The sequence below is a fragment of the Bombus pascuorum genome, unplaced genomic scaffold (genome assembly GCF_905332965.1).
Source record: "Bombus pascuorum unplaced genomic scaffold, iyBomPasc1.1, whole genome shotgun sequence".
Classification (NCBI taxonomy): domain Eukaryota; kingdom Metazoa; phylum Arthropoda; class Insecta; order Hymenoptera; family Apidae; genus Bombus; species Bombus pascuorum.
In genome coordinates, this window is record NW_026869773.1 from 62,675 (window position 1) to 81,414 (window position 18,740).

Here is an 18,740-nt window from a genome sequence, read left to right on the forward strand (position 1 = left end):
GTAGTACTAAACGATTAGCATCTTGGATCAGAAGAATCCGCAGTAAAAAATCAAGGTATTGCCGAAATCGCAGACGCGATTTACGGATTGAAGCAATGCTGACGTGTGCTCTCTTCAAAGCTGAAAATGAATTACGCATCAAGCAATCATCTAAAGCTTTAAAATTGCAGAAACTTAAAGAAAAATTATTGAAGAAGGAAAATTGTATAAATTACGAACGCTGCGATGATGAAGGCACGTCTCAGCAGAGCAATCCCTGGAAAGAGCCTGATTTGTGTCCTGAATTGAGAAGTTTAGACGATTTCATGTCTAAGCTATCAGAAGTAAAAGTACCAGTACGACGCTGAAGTAGTGGGAAAAATGCAAACCTTCAGGTTATGAAGACCGGCCGACGTCCAAGACGCGTTGAGTGCACTCGTTCCCGTCCGATCACGAAAGTTAAGCAACGCCGGGCACGGATAGTACTAAGATCGGTGACCGCTTGGGAACTCCGCGTGGTGTTGGTTTTTTTCAGAAGGAGATCAGCCCAGTATTTGAACAGTCTAAGAAGATGACGCGAGCAGTAACTGCCCGAAGAGGAAGATACAGCGGGGCATGAAAGGAACAACCCTGATGACTGCCGCCTGGTATTACCGGGGTTGTCTGCCCTCAAAGCAGAGGAAGAAGGAGGAGTGGTTTTTTTAGTGGGTATGGCAACAACATCCGCGCGAGTCCCGCATAACCCAGTGATTCGGGTCACTGGGCATGCGTAACAGCATTTTCCCCTCCTCATGCAAAAAAAAAAAAGGTTATGAAGACCTGGAAGCTTATGTGACTACTTTTACAAGAGGATAATTTCTCGCAACGTTTTATCCACCAAATGCATAGAGATTTCAACAACAACTATATGCAATCTGGAGCGATTATGGAGCACCGTGTATCACGTCGGTGCTGCAGGAATAGAAATCGCATTACTATTCTGATGTATATAAGGATTTTTTTAATTTACAGCTTCACCGTTTGAGATGACATTTGGACAGACGGAGGGAGGGAGTTGGTGTTGTCAACGATGCTGAAGCGTACTACACGATTGGGGACCCCATGTTCTCTAGTCTCTGCACCTTTCATTGGTTTGGTTTGTAACTGTATCGTGACCGATGCATTCGGGACCTTTACAATTTTTTGTGGTAATACAATTTTGTAGTAATATAATTTTGTAGCAATATAATTTTGTAGTAATATAATTTTGTAGAAGTATAATTTTGTAGTAATATAATTTTGTAGTAATATAATTTTGTAGTAATATAATTTTGTAGTAATATAATTTTGTAGTAATATAATTTTGTAGTAATATAATTTTGTAGTAATATAATTTTGTAGTAATATAATTTTGTAGTATTAATGAGCGTTCGAAATATATTTGAAGAATGTTTGATTCGATATTTTTTATTTTCAAAAGTATGGCAATTTACACAAAACATTACGTATTTTGTATGTCTTAGCGTTTAAAGAAAATTTGTATTGCATGGTAACTTATAGATTTAATAGTACCGTTTCGAATATTCTCTCCATTATTCTGAACGTCGAGATTTTGTATATATTTCCTTAATGTTAATTAACAGTTTTGTAGACTTTTGAATAAATAAAAAGGAATTGATAAAATTTGGAAAATGTCTACAATTTTCCTGCGATCTTCTAATTCGCCATATTAGTCCTTTTCAGTCCAGCATACTACACATAACAAAATTCTGTCGCAGGCAAGAGATCCGCACATGTGTCCAGGCTGTTGGCCGTCATCGGCGACATTATTTCGCCTGTCTGTGTATGAGATAAGGAGTGACGACAGACGATTGGTAGGGGATAAACAAAGGGGAAAATTGTTTGTTTTTAGCAAATCGTGCATGAAGTTTTCTGACTGACGATGAGTCGCACCATAATCACTTTGTACATAAACGTCTCATCACTCCGTGTTTCCGTATCTTGAACATCCAAGCATCAACTAATTCCAAAATCGTCTGACGCGCGATACACATAGGCTTATTGTGACAAGCTACAGCAAATTATAGCAAGTTTTATTTGGTGAGCTCTAATCTCTTTTGTTCGTTACCTGTGCACATGTGTTTTCTCAGGTCCAGAAAAGTTTTTTCAACGCTTGTACCACCAAGTTGTATGTGAGTTACTCTGGCTTGTCAATATGCCTTGTTCAAAGTTGAGAGCTGGATACTGTCACAGCTCTCTATCTTCCCATGTAATTATGATAATAGGAGCTTTATGAGGTATGGAGTAAATTGAATGCGTCTTTGTTGAATCTAGATGATCCAGAATGGCGAATTGTTACAAGTAGAACAACTAATCAAAGTAATAGACATACACATATATGAAATATGTTTCATATGGATAGGAAATTACTTTGAAATTTGACAAGCATTGCAATAAATATGTTGGTTCGGAAGTAATATTACTAGATACTTATTTTTACAGATTGCAATATTCTCTTCACTAATTCATAGATTGATCTTAGAACAAATGAAGAACTTTACATGTTATTGGATTAACAAATAAAATGTATTGTTCCTCACAAATGGTATGCAGAGGAGTAATGAAAATAAAAGACAGGTGTATATTACAGTTCAAGTGACGCGAGAGACTGAAATACTATTTATACAAATTGCGGATGGATGGATACTGTGAAAAATCTTTCACATACTGATTGTAGGAAAGCAGAGATGGAAAATGAAGCAACGTATTTTAAAATTGAATCCCTAAGTATAGCATGTAGATAATATTTTGAGTGTTGATGGAGGACAAAATTATGCACATTCCTTTTTCAATTCCAAGGAATTGCATCATCGATGAGTCGGTTGTCAAAACATGATGGAAATAACTCATTGTTAATTGAACAAGTTTGATATAATTACACAACCTAAAGATTTAACTTGAAATTTGTTCGAAGAAATTTACTTTTACTTATACGTGATGTCAAGTGCGGTATTAAGTATCATGCTTTCATAACTATTGTTTTAAATATTTTTGTGTTGAAATATTGTCGTTTCGGTGTCTGTTCTGTACTACAGGAGTACCCGAAATAATTTTACTCGTCGTGTACAGTTAAACAACTACAGGCAGTTGATTCTATTCCTGGAACGCGTTGGATTCGTGTTTACGTGGTACGTTGATTAGAATGATTTAGAGGTGGTTTACTGATGCCAAGCAAGGTAGATATCATTTCCGAACTACCACTGGAGGTTTCGCACTTGTTACTTCGAAAATTGGATCCCTCCTCCCTGCAGAGCGCCGCGCTTGTCTCGCGCAAATGGTTGAACATATGCAGATCCGACAAGTGTCTTCGGCGGACAGCAAGAAATCACATTCGGCGTACGAGAAAGGGGTTCAGGATGGGGTTCCTCGGAACCACAGCCGCTAAAGCTGCCGAACAACAATCAAGGAGTAGAGTACGAGGTGCGAGGAACCTACGACACGAAGTAGGCTTATCCACTGCTCGTACGACGGTCATCATTGGAAGGTTACGTGGTCCTCCGAAAATTTCGATGCGAAATCGTCCTATCGATGTTGAACCGCTAAAATGTATTAGACTGTAATTGATAGTATGTACCTTAATTCGACAGTTTGATTTTGCGAGAACACGAAACTGCCTTGTCCTACGAAAATGATTTAGAACTGTAGCGCAAAGCTTGAAATAAAATGGTGCCATTGAGACGGCAATTTGTTTCAGCCGCGGCAGTTTTCTACAGAAATATCGACAATGTAACTCACATTGACGCTCAGTCGTGTACCGCGTTACACTCTATCTGTGGACTAGAAAGGGTCTTGGCCGCCTTCGTGAGAAAGCCGTACCGTCTTTCGTGTTAACGGTGCACTCGCTCTGACAAGTGGGTTTCAGGACGGGCGGCGAAGTTTCCTTCGAAGAGCTTGCCCACTTCATTACATAAGAGCATCGGGCGATACGAGGACGACGAGAACGTCGGTCGTGCCGCCCTTCAGAAGCTGTACCAGCCTCACCATGCGCTTTATCCGACGAGAGGCTCCCTCCCACTGACACCGTGAAATAAGTGTCGTAGCTTGGGGGCAATTATCCGCGTCCTCTCCGCTCATACCCGTCCGGAGATACCGTCCGTACCAGGCGCTACGTCACGGGAGGCTATCCTCGTCGTCCTGCATCTCCCCGCATGTTTATAGACTGACGGAGCGTCATACTCGATTTTGTGATGGCGTGAACGTTATTCAAATATGTAATAACGTTACCAAACCCACTATAACTATAAATTACTTTCCCACAGAACTTCGACTCATTCTATATCTTGGATAGTTCACAAGTACGTATGCGCGAGATATATATTTCATTATAGAAGCCCTGAATCAAGTATTGAATTTAAGAGGTAATGGTTTGTAGCCTTAAGTACTGAAACTTATTCTATAATGGGAGCAACTGCCACAAATAGGAATCTAATCATTCTAACTAAAGACAAATTCTATCGACGAAATATTTAGTATGTAATTATAATATAAATTATACAATCATATAGTATAGTTTAATGTCATCATTAATTTCTATATTCATACAATACCGCATATCATTTGCAAATGTATATTTTATACCAAGTAGTTTATACACTCGGAAGACAAACTTATTAATTCCATCTTCCGATATTACCTGTACTTATATAGAAATATAATACTAAATACTAAAATATATCATAAGTATTTCATATTTGAAACAACAGTAAACCGAACGGAATTAATCTGTTTGACTTCTATGCGGCTCAAGTCACGTATCAATATATGTACATTATTCTGTAGTTTTAATATTTTAAGCGTGCATTGTGCACAGGACAATTGTCTTCAATAAATTTTGCAAATCTGTTTATAGTAAGTGAGGGATCATTAGGCCAAAGAAAAATAAGGCGACTTTTAAAAGATGCAATGAAACTTGCTTCTGCTGAACATGGACTATGAAGGTCGAACATCTTCCCGTTTATTTTGCAATTAAATACATACTCGCCTTCCGCATTCTGGCCTGTGTGCCTGCTGGATCAGGCTGGCAAGCTGTTGGAGAGGATTGTGGCTGCCCGACTCGAGTCACATCTGTATCGACGTGCTCCGTCGATCGAAATATCTGATACTAGTTCCCCTTAAAACGCAACGAACTGAATCCATAATTAATGCGCTCATTGAACACTATATTTACATATTTTCGGCACCAAAAACGATCCTAACAGACCAGGGACAAAATTTTGTTAGCGATTTAATGACGAAATTTGAAGAAGCTTTTAAAATCAAACACATCAAAACAACTTCATTTCACCCACAGAGTAACGGATCTCTCGAAAGAACGCATGCCTCAGTTAAAGATTTAATTCGTACTGCATTACACGACAATGACAAAGAATGGGACGAAGTACTTAATTTCATTTGTTTAGGGTACAACACCGCGAAACATGAAGGAACAGGATTCTCTCCCTTTGAATTGACCTTTGGGCGAAAAGCTAACTTACCTTCCGCAATATCCAAATTCCCCACACTTACCTATGATGATATGTACTCACTTTGGCAAAAACAACTGAATAAATATTGGGAAACAGCTCACAAAACGCTTATTCAGAATAAGCAACGATACAAGCGAGACCAAGAAAGAAAGATTGTTAAAACTCAGACCGTGTTTAGAAAAGGAGACTTTGTTTTAATTCACAACGACCATAAAAGAGATAAGTTGCACATTGAATGGTTAGGACCTTACAGGATTAACGATGTGAAAACTCCTTATTACATTATTTCTATCGACAATGCTAAGAAAAAGATACATGGTAACCGACCGAAAGCGTACTTTTTTCAGGATAATGCTGACCCTAGCACTAGTAATAATACCCTTAATTAGATGCCTTGAATTCACGGGATAGGAATTACGCTTTGTAAACAAACCCAACCAATTCACGATCGAAAACTACAACATGATTACGCCTCTGAAATTGTTAGCTTCCCGAACACTAACAAATATTGTAAAATTGCTATATTTAAGATTAACGAAATAACTTTTGTACCATTACATGCAGAAAACCAATTCATAATGATCCCTAAAAAAAAGGGGGGGGGGGGGTAAACATATCCTTCGATCTACATTTAAATAATTCCATTCTACTAAGATCTTAGAGGACCAAGATCAATCTAACCAGGGGGGTATGTCACGACCGGCTCACTTTAAAATCGGAGATAAAGATGTGGCGGCACTCGGCGACAATGTATATCGCTGAAGTGCCTAATGAACCATCAACATCCCAACGGTCCTTCCACCGAAGGCTCTAGAAGAAAGAGCGCGTGGCAACGGCCGCGGACGCCTGGCAAATGCGTGGACGGTGGGGATGTTGAGGGATAACAAAAGAAAGCGATCGGATCCGATCGAAAGTAAAAAATCATAAGAGCTTCAGTCTTAAAAGGTCACGCTTAGAGCTCGGAAGTAGATTGTAAAACCAAGTGTTAGAAGAAAAATAAAGTTTCTTTTTTTTATTCTTTTTTGTTGTTCTTTTGCATAATTTTACGTGACACTAGCAACGTTACCCTGAGACTGAAACAACTGCCTAAACCAACGTCGGACGTGTACCGCTTATGGTCTTTCCTCGACGCATTCCTTTGTATATGCGCTTTCGAAGACCTTAGGCGGTTGAGAAACCGAAGACCAGATGTAGAGTTTTCTCAGAAGTGACGATCACTTCAACACTAATTAATTTTAAAATGATACTTAATTATCGATAGATAGTGCATTTTATGTTTATAAACGTGAAAAAAACAATTTTCGTTTCACCGAACTATGGTTATCCCACAATATATGTATCATTAATATATTATAAGGAACTATTCGAATATACGTACAAAATCGTTTTTATGCGTATTTTTACATACAACTTTTATTTACTTTAAATTATTCCAAATTTGAGGATAAAATTATGCAGACTATATACACAGAAGAAAGGGGATTAATTTTACCATATACTTCATTTGAAAGAAAGTTGCGTGAACTTCTCATGACGTAAAGTGTAAAAATTTAATAGAATGTAGATACAGTTTTCTATTATCGTTACAGATAAGAAATTTGTTAAACACTGATAAAGTTAAAGCCATTAATAGTGGTTGCAGCAAAGATTTGTTATTAATTCAAGATGAATAGGTTTCAAACAAAAAATTCCAGTTACTACTTATAGATTTGATTTTATAAAAAAAACAAGAAATTAAAAATTTTATAAAAAAGTTTATTCGCATTAAAAATATTATATTTTATCGCATATCAGAATTTTAGATCTTACGTTTAAAATAGTTTTTTTTTACCTTTTTTTTGCTTGTAAAGTTATTACATTAATAAAAATGTCAGGATCGGGTTAACTGAATTGATCGTGTAGTAAAATATCGATCCAAATATCTTGGAATCATTAAAAAAAATGCTTTTTTTATTGTGAAAAAATGGTACTTTATTACCGTTAATCATTTAACTGTAATATTGGCTATAATATTTAACAATAATATTTCTAGTACATCAACATTAATATACGTTCTAAATAATATGTGAAGAAATTTGAGGTTAGGTTGGAAGATATCTACACCGGAAATGACGCCTGCAAAATGGCGCACGTGATTGGTTAGAAATTAACCGCAGAACATCTTCATACGATATTGATTATTTCCTGTAAATGAGGAATTTTAATATAATGTACAAAGTATATAAGATTTTGCATTAAAATTGTCGCAAATATTTTTAAAAATTAATTGGATTGTAGTATTTTTCAAAAATCATAATAATGTAAGATTCTATATGGAATTACTTTCTATCGTTCGCGCATAAGACCAGTACGTAACGACAAGCTTGAGGGTATATAAAGCCACCATCAGACGCGCAACGTAGGCATTTGTCGAGTCGTCTGCAAGCGGAGAGGATCTTATTTTGCTCGACAGTTTCAAACATTTTGTGTGTTGTGTGAACCTGTTCTATCTTGTTCTACAACAATCACGAGCCATATACAGGTTAGTGTACTTATTATTATAATTTATTCATTAATTAGGTGAAATAGTTTAGGAAACAATAAGAAAACGTGAATATCGTAACATCGACACTGTGTTAACCTCGAAAAAGAGGACATTTGCATTCCTGCAAATTAAGAAAATTACGAAGCCGTCGTCATGGCAAAGTCTAAGAAGAGAGTTTGTGATATTGACGCCAAGCCAAGTAGTACTAAACGATTAGCATCTTGGATCAGAAGAATCCGCAGTAAAAAATCAAGGTATTGCCGAAATCGCAGACGCGATTTACGGATTGAAGCAATGCTGACGTGTGCTCTCTTCAAAGCTGAAAATGAATTACGCATCAAGCAATCATCTAAAGCTTTAAAATTGCAGAAACTTAAAGAAAAATTATTGAAGAAGGAAAATTGTATAAATTACGAACGCTGCGATGATGAAGGCACGTCTCAGCAGAGCAATCCCTGGAAAGAGCCTGATTTGTGTCCTGAATTGAGAAGTTTAGACGATTTCATGTCTAAGCTATCAGAAGTAAAAGTACCAGTACGACGCTGAAGTAGTGGGAAAAATGCAAACCTTCAGGTTATGAAGACCGGCCGACGTCCAAGACGCGTTGAGTGCACTCGTTCCCGTCCGATCACGAAAGTTAAGCAACGCCGGGCACGGATAGTACTAAGATCGGTGACCGCTTGGGAACTCCGCGTGGTGTTGGTTTTTTTCAGAAGGAGATCAGCCCAGTATTTGAACAGTCTAAGAAGATGACGCGAGCAGTAACTGCCCGAAGAGGAAGATACAGCGGGGCATGAAAGGAACAACCCTGATGACTGCCGCCTGGTATTACCGGGGTTGTCTGCCCTCAAAGCAGAGGAAGAAGGAGGAGTGGTTTTTTTAGTGGGTATGGCAACAACATCCGCGCGAGTCCCGCATAACCCAGTGATTCGGGTCACTGGGCATGCGTAACAGCATTTTCCCCTCCTCATGCAAAAAAAAAAAAGGTTATGAAGACCTGGAAGCTTATGTGACTACTTTTACAAGAGGATAATTTCTCGCAACGTTTTATCCACCAAATGCATAGAGATTTCAACAACAACTATATGCAATCTGGAGCGATTATGGAGCACCGTGTATCACGTCGGTGCTGCAGGAATAGAAATCGCATTACTATTCTGATGTATATAAGGATTTTTTTAATTTACAGCTTCACCGTTTGAGATGACATTTGGACAGACGGAGGGAGGGAGTTGGTGTTGTCAACGATGCTGAAGCGTACTACACGATTGGGGACCCCATGTTCTCTAGTCTCTGCACCTTTCATTGGTTTGGTTTGTAACTGTATCGTGACCGATGCATTCGGGACCTTTACAATTTTTTGTGGTAATACAATTTTGTAGTAATATAATTTTGTAGTAATATAATTTTGTAGTAATATAATTTTGTAGAAGTATAATTTTGTAGTAATATAATTTTGTAGTAATATAATTTTGTAGTAATATAATTTTGTAGTAATATAATTTTGTAGTAATATAATTTTGTAGTAATATAATTTTGTAGTAATATAATTTTGTAGTAATATAATTTTGTAGTATTAATGAGCGTTCGAAATATATTTGAAGAATGTTTGATTCGATATTTTTTATTTTCAAAAGTATGGCAATTTACACAAAACATTACGTATTTTGTATGTCTTAGCGTTTAAAGAAAATTTGTATTGCATGGTAACTTATAGATTTAATAGTACCGTTTCGAATATTCTCTCCATTATTCTGAACGTCGAGATTTTGTATATATTTCCTTAATGTTAATTAACAGTTTTGTAGACTTTTGAATAAATAAAAAGGAATTGATAAAATTTGGAAAATGTCTACAATTTTCCTGCGATCTTCTAATTCGCCATATTAGTCCTTTTCAGTCCAGCATACTACACATAACAAAATTCTGTCGCAGGCAAGAGATCCGCACATGTGTCCAGGCTGTTGGCCGTCATCGGCGACATTATTTCGCCTGTCTGTGTATGAGATAAGGAGTGACGACAGACGATTGGTAGGGGATAAACAAAGGGGAAAATTGTTTGTTTTTAGCAAATCGTGCATGAAGTTTTCTGACTGACGATGAGTCGCACCATAATCACTTTGTACATAAACGTCTCATCACTCCGTGTTTCCGTATCTTGAACATCCAAGCATCAACTAATTCCAAAATCGTCTGACGCGCGATACACATAGGCTTATTGTGACAAGCTACAGCAAATTATAGCAAGTTTTATTTGGTGAGCTCTAATCTCTTTTGTTCGTTACCTGTGCACATGTGTTTTCTCAGGTCCAGAAAAGTTTTTTCAACGCTTGTACCACCAAGTTGTATGTGAGTTACTCTGGCTTGTCAATATGCCTTGTTCAAAGTTGAGAGCTGGATACTGTCACAGCTCTCTATCTTCCCATGTAATTATGATAATAGGAGCTTTATGAGGTATGGAGTAAATTGAATGCGTCTTTGTTGAATCTAGATGATCCAGAATGGCGAATTGTTACAAGTAGAACAACTAATCAAAGTAATAGACATACACATATATGAAATATGTTTCATATGGATAGGAAATTACTTTGAAATTTGACAAGCATTGCAATAAATATGTTGGTTCGGAAGTAATATTACTAGATACTTATTTTTACAGATTGCAATATTCTCTTCACTAATTCATAGATTGATCTTAGAACAAATGAAGAACTTTACATGTTATTGGATTAACAAATAAAATGTATTGTTCCTCACAAATGGTATGCAGAGGAGTAATGAAAATAAAAGACAGGTGTATATTACAGTTCAAGTGACGCGAGAGACTGAAATACTATTTATACAAATTGCGGATGGATGGATACTGTGAAAAATCTTTCACATACTGATTGTAGGAAAGCAGAGATGGAAAATGAAGCAACGTATTTTAAAATTGAATCCCTAAGTATAGCATGTAGATAATATTTTGAGTGTTGATGGAGGACAAAATTATGCACATTCCTTTTTCAATTCCAAGGAATTGCATCATCGATGAGTCGGTTGTCAAAACATGATGGAAATAACTCATTGTTAATTGAACAAGTTTGATATAATTACACAACCTAAAGATTTAACTTGAAATTTGTTCGAAGAAATTTACTTTTACTTATACGTGATGTCAAGTGCGGTATTAAGTATCATGCTTTCATAACTATTGTTTTAAATATTTTTGTGTTGAAATATTGTCGTTTCGGTGTCTGTTCTGTACTACAGGAGTACCCGAAATAATTTTACTCGTCGTGTACAGTTAAACAACTACAGGCAGTTGATTCTATTCCTGGAACGCGTTGGATTCGTGTTTACGTGGTACGTTGATTAGAATGATTTAGAGGTGGTTTACTGATGCCAAGCAAGGTAGATATCATTTCCGAACTACCACTGGAGGTTTCGCACTTGTTACTTCGAAAATTGGATCCCTCCTCCCTGCAGAGCGCCGCGCTTGTCTCGCGCAAATGGTTGAACATATGCAGATCCGACAAGTGTCTTCGGCGGACAGCAAGAAATCACATTCGGCGTACGAGAAAGGGGTTCAGGATGGGGTTCCTCGGAACCACAGCCGCTAAAGCTGCCGAACAACAATCAAGGAGTAGAGTACGAGGTGCGAGGAACCTACGACACGAAGTAGGCTTATCCACTGCTCGTACGACGGTCATCATTGGAAGGTTACGTGGTCCTCCGAAAATTTCGATGCGAAATCGTCCTATCGATGTTGAACCGCTAAAATGTATTAGACTGTAATTGATAGTATGTACCTTAATTCGACAGTTTGATTTTGCGAGAACACGAAACTGCCTTGTCCTACGAAAATGATTCAGAACTGTAGCGCAAAGCTTGAAATAAAATGGTGCCATTGAGACGGCAATTTGTTTCAGCCGCGGCAGTTTTCTACAGAAATATCGACAATGTAACTCACATTGACGCTCAGTCGTGTACCGCGTTACACTCTATCTGTGGACTAGAAAGGGTCTTGGCCGCCTTCGTGAGAAAGCCGTACCGTCTTTCGTGTTAACGGTGCACTCGCTCTGACAAGTGGGTTTCAGGACGGGCGGCAAAGTTTCCTTCGAAGAGCTTGCCCACTTCATTACATAAGAGCATCGGGCGATACGAGGACGACGAGAACGTCGGTCGTGCCGCCCTTCAGAAGCTGTACCAGCCTCACCATGCGCTTTATCCGACGAGAGGCTCCCTCCCACTGACACCGTGAAATAAGTGTCGTAGCTTGGGGGCAATTATCCGCGTCCTCTCCGCTCATACCCGTCCGGAGATACCGTCCGTACCAGGCGCTACGTCACGGGAGGCTATCCTCGTCGTCCTGCATCTCCCCGCATGTTTATAGACTGACGGAGCGTCATACTCGATTTTGTGATGGCGTGAACGTTATTCAAATATGTAATAACGTTACCAAACCCACTATAACTATAAATTACTTTCCCACAGAACTTCGACTCATTCTATATCTTGGATAGTTCACAAGTACGTATGCGCGAGATATATATTTCATTATAGAAGCCCTGAATCAAGTATTGAATTTAAGAGGTAATGGTTTGTAGCCTTAAGTACTGAAACTTATTCTATAATGGGAGCAACTGCCACAAATAGGAATCTAATCATTCTAACTAAAGACAAATTCTATCGACGAAATATTTAGTATGTAATTATAATATAAATTATACAATCATATAGTATAGTTTAATGTCATCATTAATTTCTATATTCATACAATACCGCATATCATTTGCAAATGTATATTTTATACCAAGTAGTTTATACACTCGGAAGACAAACTTATTAATTCCATCTTCCGATATTACCTGTACTTATATAGAAATATAATACTAAATACTAAAATATATCATAAGTATTTCATATTTGAAACAACAGTAAACCGAACGGAATTAATCTGTTTGACTTCTATGCGGCTCAAGTCACGTATCAATATATGTACATTATTCTGTAGTTTTAATATTTTAAGCGTGCAATGTGCACAGGACAATTGTCTTCAATAAATTTTGCAAATCTGTTTATAGTAAGTGAGGGATCATTAGGCCAAAGAAAAATAAGGCGACTTTTAAAAGATGCAATGAAACTTGCTTCTGCTGAACATGGACTATGAAGGTCGAACATCTTCCCGTTTATTTTGCAATTAAATACATACGTAATTGAATGTGGTTTACTGGCATACCGATTCCAAGGATTTACCGTGCTTCTTAGAAATATTACACTTTGTGGTATGAAATATAATTTGTCCTTGTTATAACCATTAACATCTAGAGCCTTTTCTGGAATTTCTTATACTAAGGCATCGCAATTATTTTTCATTTTACGCTGTGTTGCTCGCAAGTTCTCATATATATATATGAACCAACTGGAAATAATTCTTTGGCACGTATTCGAGTACAATTGTTTCCTTCTGGTTCCCACAAAGCTTCGCAGAACAACTTCGTATCCTCGTTCCTTTAAAAAAAAGTCACACGTTAGTATTACATAAAAGTACCCCTTCAAAAGACATTTCATTTCTGGAAATCTATACGTTTATTATTGAATTCAATAAGATTCACTTGCTTACCTGCTCCTCGAATATTTTGTACTATTGTCACCTCCTCCTCCTAAATAGGATGCATCTATAATATGCAATGCAGGTACTTTTTGCTGATGTATAAACTCCTTAGTCATACCATATACAACTTCTGCGTATACATGTGTATTTGGTGGTAATTTTATGCCAATGTCATCGTCTCGAACCCAAGAATTCTTTATATATCTATATACGTTATTCCTTCCCATGCCCATATAAAATGTAGCGTTATTCTTGTCATCATGGGGCCTTGGCTTTGTACAACATGGAATACAAAACCAGTCATTTGGTGAACAATAATGCATTTTGAATGTTGAATTCCATCAATTGTGCTTGACTAATGGTAAGGAATGAAGTATCTTTCAAAAGAGTATTCTATTTATCTTTTGGTTTCATGTGTCTTGGGGTTGTTCTAGTTTCATCAGGAAGTTTCCAATACTCCTGACATTGTTTGCGCACATCAGCTTGTTTTGTCTCAACAAGAGTATTATCCTCGCAAAATGCAGCCTGTTATCTGTTTTCTGCTCAAATCTTTGTTAGAAGCACGTAGATATTGAACAAATTGTTTCTCGCTTTTTAATTCATTATATGATACTAATTGTAAAACGTTGTCATTTCCACCACCTTTTAAAAGCAGACGATTAACATGCTTCAGATATTCCACAACATCTTGTGTCCCACTTCGTTTCGTCTAACATATTAAGTAACGTTCTGAACTTGCTGGACCAGAAGAGTTTGGTGTAAAAATACAAACTTCTTCAAAGCAGCGATACATTAAATTAACTAAACCAGCACTAAAGGGTGTAAGATGGTCAAATAATTTTGTCACAAAATAACCACCCTCTTACAATCATCAATGCTATTACACATTGACAAAGATACAGTTGTTTTGAAAGAATTTCTTGTACATTATCTTGTCCTTCTACAGAAAATCCCCCATCAGACATCATAAAATGTACTCCTTTGCCATGGGTATGCTGCTTTATAAGATTCGTAAATGCCTCTTGATTATCTGGGTCAAAAACATCACCATTTTCTTTTAGTCCATATTATGGATGAAATGTTTCACAAGGACCCGCATTAAAATCTGCTAATTTGAAATCATTTTCATTCTTTAAAGTAAGACCAAATCCTTTAGCACGTCGTTTCTTTCGCCATAGAACATATTCACTAAAACCACCTGGTCCAGCACAAACATCTGCAAACTATAGCAGCTCATTCTCCCCCAAACCTTCTGGTTTAATAAACATAAAGTTACATGCCCTATATATATTCGCCATTTTAACAGCAGCACGACTTAAGAATAATGCACCACGAATTGATTCATAAGAATTACAACGTGTCCTTGCTCGACGCACTTCAACGTTATCCAAATGACCGAGTACTGTTTTTGCATTGATAATATTTTGCACTCTATCTTCACAACGGAAATCAATTTCATCATCTATGATCAACTTTTTAGGTCCCTGATGTAACCAGTCCTGCATTTCTTCCAACGTAGGCGTATTGGAATTTGGATTCCTTACTCATTTCATGACTTCCACACACATTATTACTTCCTCTTCAGGATTCCATTTATGACCTGAAGCTTCATGTCCAGAAACAGGTTGCTGTCTACGACCATGCTGTTTAGGTGCTTGAACTGGCTCTGAACGGCCTTGTTTATCTTTTCCAAGACCGTAGCCTTCTTTATTTTTTTACTGCCCCGTCATCTATATTAACCCGACAGCACAGGATAATACTTGAATTCGTTCTTCCCCAAATGTAGAATTTATGTACGTCAACAATATATATATAATGTACAACAATTTATTATAATTTATAATACAGTTTATATTAACATGTAAATTACATTAATTTTCTGACGAACGGAATTTGAGAAAGGTAAAGATGGCGACCAGTGCCGCCGATGCGGTAATAACCCTACATCCGGTTGACGGCAACACGCAAAGGCGTCCCCACACAATGACGCCCACGTTTCAAATACTTTGTAGAAATTTTAACGTTTCAGTGGAAAACTTGTCGTTCTTATAATATCCATCTGACAGAGATGTACAATTTATGATAGAATAACACATGTAAATTTCGTAGCTGAGAATTATTGGAAGTTTCTCATTTAATTCATAATAGCAATAATCTTTTCTAACGATATAAGCCATTTATTTATCGTCCTGGTTTGTACTATGACATTTATATTGTAATAGCAATGTGAATATAAGGCAATCTGAACGCAGAAATACTATTTCAAATCATTTCGCCCATATTCCTTAAGTTGTTTATAAATGATTCGTGTATGACGTGTGTTCTTTCTGTCCATACTCCGGCGAAAACATAACTTTTATTTAAACGAAATCAACTGTGTCATAGAATCAATCGCGTAGAGACGATATCGCGACATAGCGCTTCAGCGAGAGTCGTAAATTCCCGTTACGGTATTTATATACTTATATATATTTAATTTAGTCCAAATATATTTGACTGGTTACAGCAGAAATCGGTCTTGTTATTTTATGATATTGATCGTCACACAGTCCGCCATATTGGTGACTCCGACGTGATCTGAAACGAAGCATGACAAACGCTAACGACGGTATAAAAGGCACGCATAGTGTTTCGATGACTTCGCCTCCGTTGCAACCCGCGAACATTACCGTACGGTTCGCCTTATCAGAGACGCAAATCGATATATGCTGCTATATCACGTACGACAAGCTAATATTCGCGACCTTCGCTAAATGTCTCGGCGATCAACTCCTCAAGCAAATTGGGGGCGACACGACGGACCCTCCTGCCACCGGGCTGTACGCGAAACTAAATGCCGGAATCATCCGCGTTCTTACGGACTCCGATAGCAATAGGGTATAGAAGTTGGTTGAAAGCGTAGAGATGGGCGATATGAAGCTGCCTCAATTCTATCAGCACTTAAGAGAACTGGCTGGCCCCTCCACGTCAGATAATTTCGTCCTCTCGTTGTGGAGGAATGGACTCTCTGTCCTCATCAGACGCATCCTGGCCGCCGTCGACGACTCAAATCCAGACAAATGGGGGCTCAGGTGAGTGCCGTGAGTGTTAATCATCGCCCACGTCGGCGATGGCGATCGAGAGGTAGAAGTAGCTCGAGGTCGTGAGAGAGAACGTACAACTCCGGCCAGTGCTATTACCGTCAAACATTTCGGGATTGCGGGCAAAAATGCCGATCCCCGTGCATTTGGAAACAGGGAAACAAGAACAGCCGTCCGTAAACGCGGCACAGGTCCTTCCACTAGCTGAAAATATTCCGTGACGATGTATCGACATCTGGCAAACATCTTGTCCGAAGAATAGGATCTTTGTGTAGCCAACCACGGGACAGAAACCGTAGGTAAGGTTACTGTCGAGTGCCGCACCAATTTTAACCGGATTTATTTTGCATAATCTTGTGGAAATATTAAAAGGAAGTATCTACCTTGCTATTTGATATAAAGCGAAACCTCGATGCGCGATATTCTCCCTATTTGCGCAGCCTACAGCGCACATCTGTCGGTTTATACAATATGAACTGTTAAGATTATTCAGTGGATGGAATTAAATAAATGCGTGAGCAAACTGCAAGGTATTGAAAGTGTATATTTTCTGAATAGTAAATTACAAAATATGTGGTACTATGTAAGCCTATCCAGATCCTCTCTCTAGCAACGTTACCCTGAGACTAAAGGTAACTGCCTCAACCAAGGTCGGACGTGTACCGCTTATGGCCTTTCCTAAACGCACTCTTTTGTCTATGCGCCTTCGAAGACCTTAGGCGGTTGAGAAACCGAAGACCAGATGTAGAGTTTTCTCAGAAGTGACGATCACTTCAACACCCTCCCTAAAACTCTACATCGGTCTATACAATTATCTCTTTGTAAATATTCGAAGCTTAATTTCGTCAATACCTTTCTCTTTATTATTCAAATTAATTTATTACTCAAAATACTACAAGAAGACTTAACAGATCATGTAGAGTTTTTCCCTTTTTTTTTTTTTTTTTTTTTACATGTAATAACCACTTCGATACCCTCCCTAAAAACTCTACATCTTTACAAAAATTACCTCTTAATATCTCTTTTATTTTTCAAACCTAATTTCTGTCTCAAATAGTCAAATCTTGGTTTTGGCAACGCCTTTGTACATATATCTGCCAGTTGTTCTTCGCTTATTACATACGTTACATCAATTTCGCCTCTATTGTATAAATCTCGCAAGAAATGATATCTTACATCAATATGATTACTTCTTTGATGGAATTCCGGATTCTTAATTAATTTCGCGGCACTAGTATTGTCTACATATAGCGTATACTTGAGGATATCTATTTTACATTCAAGAAATATTTTCTTCAGCCACATAATTTCTTTCGCTCCTGAGGCTGCACTGACATACTCAGCTTCTGTCGTAGATAAAGCTATACATTGTTGTCGCTTACATTGCCATGTAATGGCCGCATTCGCATACTTACATACAACGCCTGATGTCGACTTTCTTGTGTCTTTGTCGCCTGCATAGTCAGCATCGCTGAAGGTTTCGAGACTACCTGCTTTTGTATATAAGAGTCCCATGTCCGCGGTCCCTTTTATGTAGCGTAAAATTCGTTTGACTAATTTCCACTGTTGCTTATTTGGATTTTCTAAATGTCTCGACGCTATATTTATTGCAAAGCTAATGTCTGGCCTACTTACGGTTTGTAGAAACATTAAGTTTCCTACAGCTTCTCTGTATGGTGCGTTACAATCATTATTGCCTATGTTACTTTCATTCCAATTAGTCTCAATAGGTGTAGAAACACTGTTTGCCTCATTCATATTAAATTTCTCTAATTTTAGCAATTTACAAACGCGATTTGTACCATCATCAAAACCTTTAGGTTGTTTCATATAAATGTCTTCTTTCAGACTTCCATATAAAAATGCGGTTTTAATGTCAAACTGTCCAAGGTGTAAATTATTTTTGGCAGCCATACTAAGCATTAATCTAATTGTGTCAAACCGAGCAATAGGACTATAGGTTTCCTTATAGTCTATGCCTTCTTTCTGTGAACACCCTTTAATCACAAGTCGCGCTTTATATCGTTCCGAATTGTCCGGATTTTGCTTTATCGTTA

The 18,740-nt window shown here is 37.7% G+C and overlaps 1 protein-coding gene and 3 pseudogenes across 1 annotated transcript; 2 read left to right on the top strand and 2 right to left on the bottom strand.

Annotated features, from left to right (window-relative positions):
- Positions 1-387: 387 nt before the first annotated feature.
- On the top strand, positions 388-506 carry LOC132915979 (5S ribosomal RNA; annotated as a pseudogene).
- An 8,087-nt stretch (positions 507-8,593) lies between these two features.
- LOC132915980 (5S ribosomal RNA) lies at positions 8,594-8,712 on the top strand (annotated as a pseudogene).
- A 4,649-nt stretch (positions 8,713-13,361) lies between these two features.
- LOC132915975 (cap-specific mRNA (nucleoside-2'-O-)-methyltransferase 1-like) lies at positions 13,362-16,698 on the bottom strand (annotated as a pseudogene).
- Positions 16,699-17,669: 971 nt separating this feature from the next.
- On the bottom strand, positions 17,670-18,725 carry LOC132915976 (uncharacterized). Its single transcript, XM_060975735.1, has 2 exons — positions 18,319-18,725; positions 17,670-18,209 (listed from the first exon to the last, which is right to left on the bottom strand). The coding sequence occupies exons 1-2, from the start codon at positions 18,604-18,606 to the stop codon at positions 18,045-18,047; spliced, it is 453 nt and encodes a 150-aa protein (XP_060831718.1). The 5' UTR covers positions 18,607-18,725; the 3' UTR covers positions 17,670-18,044.
- Positions 18,726-18,740: the final 15 nt, after the last annotated feature.